We start from the raw sequence: 7,209 nt of genomic DNA, 5'->3' as shown, positions 1-7,209 counted from the left end.
GCAGAGGCCAAGGAGAGGCGCAATGAAATCTCACTCCAAGGCAGGTCAATAGCTCAGGCCACTGGGCGAAGCTGAGCAAGCCTGGGCCACGGCTCTCCTCGCAGCTTCCATCCTTGGCCGTCAAAACCATCCCACCGTGAAATTGCTGTAGGTTCCCGAAAGGAGAAAGAGGAGCCGTTTCCAGTCCCTCTTGTGTTTCGGCCATTATCCCCTTCTCTGGTACAGCTTCAGCATCGCTTGTGCTCTTCCAAGGGAGCCAGGCCACATGGCTCAGCCTTGTGCAAGAGGATTCTGAGTGCCATGGGTGGCCTTGCACATCATGTGGAGCTGAAATCAAGCCAACCAGACTGGCTTCGTGGAGCATGTGAGCCCAGCCGGCACCAGCATGTCAAACCAAAGGCACCAGTCAGGGTGATCTGCCAGACCAATCGTGGTCGCAGAGCTGAGGGCTTTTCTCTGTTCAAATGATTCCCCCAAAGCATCAAGCAAAGGAGCATCTCCTGAACTCCTTTTTGTTTAGTTGGTCAAGAGTCCAGATTGGTCTGAGAAGAGAGGTACCTGCCCAAGGGGAGCTACCCTGATGCTCCCTCAGACCAGCCTCCTTTACACCCCAGATCCAGGGGACCTGAGGCCTTTAGATGGCTTGAGGCAAGTGCTATGCTGAAGATGCCCCACCCTGGCATTGGTCCTTCACCAGAACTCTCCCCCTTCAAGAAAGGCCTGTGAAGCCCACTCCTGCTTGAGGCAGAATCCTCCCCACATCTGTACCTGGCCTGATCTCCACCCTCTTTTTCGACAGGCATTCTTGCATTCTGCCACAGAAAAGGCTCAGGGGAGTCAATGTGCCTCCATGCAAACTGTGCTGTAAATCATGCCTCAAAGCACACCGCTTGCCCTGCCCGCCCTGCCCCAGGGAGGCCTCTGGCCTCCGTGCAGCTCAAGCCAGACGTGGGGACCGGATTGGGCAAGGAAGAGCCGCTTCTTAAGGAAATTAAGTCCCCTCCCTGAGACAGTCTCACCTGAGAGACCCCCTCGACTGGAAGGGAGCCCCTCCCAAGAGAAAGCCCTTCTCAAGGAAGCCCAGGAAGTGGTCCTGCTCCTCGCACAGCCTGCAGTCCACATCTCAGGGAGGTGCTGAATATCTTTTGGAGGACGAGAAGAACACAGAGAAGAACCAGAAAATAGAACAGAACAGGAGGGTTTTCTTTCCATGGGAAACGAGCTCTGTTTTGTGTGGTGCTCCGAGTTGGAGGGAAAGCAGGTGCCGGTTTCCCGGCTTGCTGTGGATGAAGCCAGAAAGAAAGTGTGCAAGGGATGGAACAAGGTAGAAAACAGGCTCCAAAACGGTTATCGATAAGCGGGGGTCTTGTCTGTGGTTTAATAAAGGCATTTCATTTAGTCTCCTTTTACCCAGATCCTGATCAGGTGTCCGTGAAGGGCATGGCAGCCTTTGGGCAGTTCGCCCAGCCTCTGCCATGTTGCCCAGTCCTTTGCTGAGGCTGGGTGCCTTGTGCTCAAAAGGAGCTCGGGTCAACAGCTGGCCAGAGCAATCACAAAAACCGTGGCGCTGACCTATCATTGGTGATGGTTCGACGAAGACGCACACCACGGCGGATGGCCACCAACATGTCTTCAGTGGGGGGCTCGCTGGAAGCAGCCAGAGGAAGGTTGGGGGTCTGCTCCTCAGGACCAGGGTCTGAGCACACTGTGGGGAAAGGGAACTGGCCATCTCCCAGGGCATGAGCGCTGGCCACCAGCTCGCCAATCTTTTCCACCAGGCTGTGGCGGTTGGCGGCCAGCTGCTGTTCCTCTTCTGTGGAAGGCTTCCCGGCCCCGGTGTACACTGAGATTTCCAGGGTGTTGCTGCCCCAGCTGGCATTGGGCAGGCTCAGCCTCTTGGGGGAGACTTTGGTGAGGCTGTGCACCGAGCAGGCATCATCGGCATAGAAGACACATTCTTCGCTGCCCATCCGGAGGGGGCCGGCGTGACTGGGCGAGTCAGGCACAGTGGGGGTCTTGACAGGGACAATGGGGGGCCTGATGGGAATCGGACCAGCACTGGAGACAGTTCGGCGAACCGTGGGCTTGGTGGAAGGTGTGCGACGGATGGTAGCCACGCCTGGCGTGGTCCCAGTTGGCAAGGCAGTGCCAGTGGGCAGGCCGGCTGTTGAAGCTGGTCGCTTAGTCTGGATCATCCGGCGATAATTCTGAGCAATATTGCTGTTGCGAGGGATGGTTGAGGATTTGTCTAATTCATTCTGGTTGTCTCCCTCCATATCCCCATTCACAGAATAGCAGTCGTACTCTGAACCTGAGGAAGTGACAGGTGGATGCATCAGAAGCAAGGACCGGCAAAGGACAGCGAGTAAGAGAAATGGCAGAAATGGGCCATTGCCAGAATAGGCTTCAGTGCAAAACAAGGACGAGGCATGTGCGCGCGACACACACAGAGACCTCCCTAATTCCTAGGCGCATGGGTGAGGGGGAGTAAGCAGAGTCATTGTATGACTATGCCCAAAGTTAACACAAGCTTCTGTGGCATTAATTTCTGGAGGCCACACCCCTGTCAGCTGAACCCCAGAGTCAAAGCCACCCCTCATGCTTCAGCACAAAGCTGCCCAAGCACAGGTTACTACATAAGACAAGACATATTGTAGGGGGTACATCGAGGGAGTCCTGACTCGGCCTGCACCCTTCTAAATCAAAGCTTGGAGTCCATTTAACATCAGCAAAGCCCACCTGCCTGGTGCTTCTTTCCACTGCTGGGAGAAATGAAGAGCTGGGCAAGGCCTTCAGCCAGCAACAGGGGTTGCTTAGGACAGGTGTGCGACGGGTGGGGTGGGACTCCTGGGAAGGCCAAGGAAGGTCCTGCCTCGCCAAGAGCAGCTGCTTCTGCCCCTTGGCCTTTTTGAAGTCCCTTCCCAACTCTGGACTTCCCCATCAAAGGAGGGTCCTGTTTTCTGGTTATGAGGGATCTGCCAGAGATGCCCAACCCTTGCCATCAACCTCCTCGCCTGGATCCTCTCCAGTGGCTTGGAGAGCCCCTTAGCATGCCTGGCTCCATCTCCTCGACCCTTCCAGCCAGGCGCCCCCCCCTGAAGCCAGCCTCCTACCTTGAGAGGGAATGGCATCCTCTGAGCAGGATGGAGTGGTGGTCTGGGTGCTGTAGCCACTGGAGAACTGCAGGCTATCCCGGCTGCTCTTCTGGTGCTCCAGGCTCAGGCCGTGGGTCAGCACCATGGCCAGCTCACTGGCTGCTGGAGACACTTCCTCCCCGTGCTGCTGTGAGGGGGAAACAAGGTCAGGGCCCAGGCACTGTAAGTAGGTAGGTAGGTAGGTAAGTAGAGAGAAAGAGAGAGAGAGAGAGAGAGAGAGAGAGAGAGAGAGAGAGAGAGAGAGAGAGAGAGAGAGAGAGAGNGCAGCAGCAGCAGCAGCGCCCCACGCCCTCAGCTCTAAGCAGGGCTCCTGTGCTCAGGCCGGCAGGCCTCTGAGGCCAGGGCCAGGAATGGGGGTGGGTCCTCTCTTTGGTGCCAGCATCCCGAGGCCACCTCACTGCTGCCAAGATAGTCCTGACTCCGGCTGCGCCCTGAGCACCTTGCCTAGGCAGCGGGGAGGAGGGGGCTACAATTAGCAAGGCTTCTGAGCTTGGACAGAGAGCCAGAAAGACAAGCACAGTACTCATGACACCCCCCCTCCCAGTTCCTTGGCTACTTCCGCATTGACTCACAGCTTCAGGAACACCTGCCAGGGCCAGAAGCTGCTGCATTCATTGGCTGCTTAAGCCTTCTGGGATCGTTTACCTGGGGACCAGGATCAAGCGTGGGGACCCTTTGCTCGGCCCCTCTTCTGCAGAGAGCCACTTGCCTTGACTCCACCTGGTGAGGGAGGCAGAGGCCTCATCCTTGGAAAATCCCTTTTCCAGACACTTTCAAAATTGGGCCCATTCAAGGGAGAGCAATTAGAAGCCTACCTAGTTTCCCCCCCAACTGCCCCACCTTCTGCTTTGTCTACTGGAAGTGAACAATTTATTTTATTCCAATTATTCAAATACCCAGAAATAAAATCAGCTCCTGGTCTTCCATGTGGTCTGTCCTTGGAATATGCCTGGATCTGGGATCGTGGGCTGGGCAGTGATGGCTCAGCAGAGATTTGGGCACTGGCCCAAATGGAGCCCCAAATGAACCCCCAGACCAGCCGAGGTGGCCCAAGGGTGCTTCCTGGGGTCTGGCCGTACCTTGGCAGCAATGGAGGCTGGGGACAGGCGAGGTCGAGGACCATCCTCCAAGCTGAGCCCCGGATAAATCAGGGGGGGCAAGCCTGGTTCTGCCTCCCGGAGAAGCTCCACCCGATCCTTTCTGCGTGGCAGAAGATTTGCCCCCGGCTGCTCGTAGAGGGGGAGCTTGGACCAATCCTGAAAAGCACAAAGCCGGCGTCACTGGCAATCCCAGCACTGTGAGACCAAGCCAGGCAAGAGAGGAGAGGACCCCGGAGGCAGGGAAGGGGACAGGGCAATTCTTGAGCCTCGGGGGACCTGTCTCCCTCGGCCTGTGAGATGCCCCCGAAGCACAAAGAGGCCACGATGGCACCCACTGGCTTTACAGAAGTCAAGCATCCAGACCACTCTGCTGCGCTAGGACCCTGGGTATCCCCTGGAGCAGCCGGCCAGATACTCTGGCCATTTCCACTAAGCAGAAAGCTCCAAAACAGTTATCGATAAGTGGGGGTCTTGTGTATGATTTAATAAAGGCATTTCATTTAGTTTCCTTTTGATCCAGATCCTAACCAGGTGTTTATGAAAGATATGGCAACCTTTTGGCAGTTTGCCCAGCCTCCGCCACATTGCCCGGTCCTTTCCTGAGGCCCCTTAATACTTAAGAAGGTGCCCTGAGCTTCTCAGGTCTTTGCCAAAGGACTGCAAGGGGGTCACGGGGCTGGATCTCAAGCTCCACAAAGATCTGCTAAGGGATGAGTTTCCTCTGCAGAGAGTGGAAGGCTGGAAGGAGGACCGAGGATTGAAAACAAAAGCAGCTCTAAAGATGGAGAGGATGGAAAGGTCTTTGCACCCCTGCTGAGCTTGTGGGGTGGCAACTGAGGGAGGAGAACTGGTCCATCCCAGGGCAGGGAAGGACTGCTCAAAGTGATCAAACTCCCGGCGGAGGGAAGTGCCCGCTGGGTCCTGGTGCCTGCAGGCCGGAGGGCAGGGACTGCATCCTCCCCATGGCAGGTGCATCTTCCCCCAGGAGGCTCCTGCCTGGCCCTCCTGCCTGGCTGCTTCAAGCCCCTCACAGAGACAGAGCTTTGGTCTCTTGAAAGTCAAGGAAGCTCCGGGGTCGCTGGCCCTGCCAAGTGCAGAGTGGACGTCCCACCAGCTGAGGCCGGCAAGGCTTCAGGGCCAGGGAGTCCAGGGTCACGGCTGGTCACAGAGCAGAACGCAGCCAAACCAGCACTGGGGCAGGGGGCCAAGGCCGAGCGTCTGCCCTCCAAGAGCTTTGTGGCATGCACCAGCTCTTCACCAGGTGCAGGTGGGCCCCAAAATAAAATGGGGGAGGGAAAGGGAGGGGGAACTCAAGCTTCACCTTTTGGCCACCCGAACACAGTCCGCTGGCAGAGCCAGAACTAACCGAGGTTGGGGAGTTGCATTCACTAACAGATTGGCATGTTTCAGAGGCTTCGGACGATGCAGAGCTGGAGGACTTCTGGCATGCCCCAAGGCAGACCGGCGGCAGCAGCAAAACAGGCATGCACAGAAAGGAAGAGAAGAACCTGTTATAGAGGACGGTGGCGCCAATGGCGGCAGCAGAGACAGAGTGCAGCTTGACTGACATGTGGGGCAGCAGCAGTAGCAGCTTCCTTCCACATGCCACATTCCAAATGTCCCTGGGACATTTCATCTGGGGCTGGACTGTCCTGAGGCTGGGAAGACGATGGAGGAGACGGGACAAGGCCCAGGCCCAGGAGGAAATGAAAATGGCAGGCAGCTGGGAGAAAGGGGAGAACCTCTCGTACCCGAGAGATGGCCTCCATGTCTTTGTGCCCAGACTCTGGGCAACTCTGCCCCAGAGGCCCTCGCCATGCAAGGAAGGGTTTCCAAGAAGCAGCCTTGTTACCATTTTCACCCAGAGAGGTAAATGGGCTGGGCAAGGGCTTCAGCTGGAGGAGGAGGAGGAGGAGTCCAATCCTTCACAGACCGTCATGAGGGGGAGAAAAATTCCCCCCTCCTGCCTGCGGTGACAAAGACCTCCTGAGAACTGGACTCTCCCTCCTCCTGACTTCCAGCTCCCGAACTGTAAGCAACCAGAGGGATCCTGAGAGCCCCCTGAAGCCAGAAGCCCCCCAGGTCGTTGTCCTCATGCCAGGGTCACCTTTGGAGATCTGCTGCAGTAATGCCAGCATTAGCCTTTGAATTGGACAAGGAAACCCAGAGATGCCCTCTTCTTCTCCCAGTCCAAGAAGCGGCTCCCACTGGCAGCAGCTCCAAGGGGGCTCCAGCTCCTCCCAGGCTCAGGGTTCCTCAGGCTCCCTCGCGGCTCACCTTCTTCCTCAAAAAGGAACGGGCCCAATCCTTTCCCGAGGGACACCCCGGTGCAAAAGGACAGCCCTCCCTGTACAAATCAGACTCCAAGGGGGCTGGCCAGGGAAAGAAAATCCCGAATCGCTCCCAGGAGAGGAGGTCCCTAGGCGGCCACCAGCTTCTTTCAGGAGATGGCACCAGCCTACCTGGCTGCGGGGGGGGGGTCACCAGTACAAATGGGGCCATGGTTCCTTCTGTTTGCACTTAGCTCACCTGGCTGGTGATGTCCAAGGGCATTGGCGAGGGAGGCTTGGAGAACACGGCATCCTGCGAGATGAAGCCCGAGTCGTGTGACGAGACACTGGACAGGCGGGTGTTGGCATTTACCGGTTGTGCCACACTATGGGAGTAAAATGTGAAACCAGGTGAGATGCTGGGCACCTAGGGAGCCACCATGAGGCAAAGCAGGATGACATTGGTTGCAATGTCAGAAGTATCTTGAGGCAAGGTAAGCCAAATGTTCCTTTACATGCCCTGCTCATGCTGGCATTGTACCCCTGGGGGAGGGAAGCCTTCAAGAAGTCAGCTCTTCCTCTTCAGCTGGGATCAATAAGTACGCTGAATCTTATGACAGGAGACTTATATGTTCCAGTTTACACAAATACTCCAACGTATTTTAATTCTTTCCTCAGCTAAAG

The 7,209-nt window shown here is 56.6% G+C and overlaps 1 protein-coding gene across 1 annotated transcript in view; it reads right to left on the bottom strand.

The window, feature by feature from the left end:
• Positions 1–1,550: 1,550 nt before the first annotated feature.
• MTSS2 (MTSS I-BAR domain containing 2) overlaps positions 1,551–7,209 on the bottom strand; it is a 30,521-nt gene continuing 24,862 nt past the window's right edge. Inside the window, exons 12-17 of the mRNA XM_029283390.1 lie at positions 7,041–7,048; positions 6,785–6,952; positions 5,622–5,696; positions 4,235–4,411; positions 3,114–3,279; positions 1,551–2,311 (exon numbers count right to left, since the gene is read on the bottom strand). Of these exons, the coding sequence (XP_029139223.1) occupies positions 1,551–2,311; positions 3,114–3,279; positions 4,235–4,411; positions 5,622–5,696; positions 6,785–6,952; positions 7,041–7,048 (1,355 nt within the window). The remainder of the gene's footprint in view (positions 2,312–3,113; positions 3,280–4,234; positions 4,412–5,621; positions 5,697–6,784; positions 6,953–7,040; positions 7,049–7,209) is intronic.

This window comes from Protobothrops mucrosquamatus, unplaced genomic scaffold, assembly GCF_001527695.2.
Source record: "Protobothrops mucrosquamatus isolate PMUCROS unplaced genomic scaffold, P.Mucros_1.0 scaffold74, whole genome shotgun sequence".
NCBI classification, from domain to species: Eukaryota; Metazoa; Chordata; class Lepidosauria; order Squamata; family Viperidae; genus Protobothrops; species Protobothrops mucrosquamatus.
This window is presented reverse-complemented; position numbering and strand designations above follow the sequence as displayed.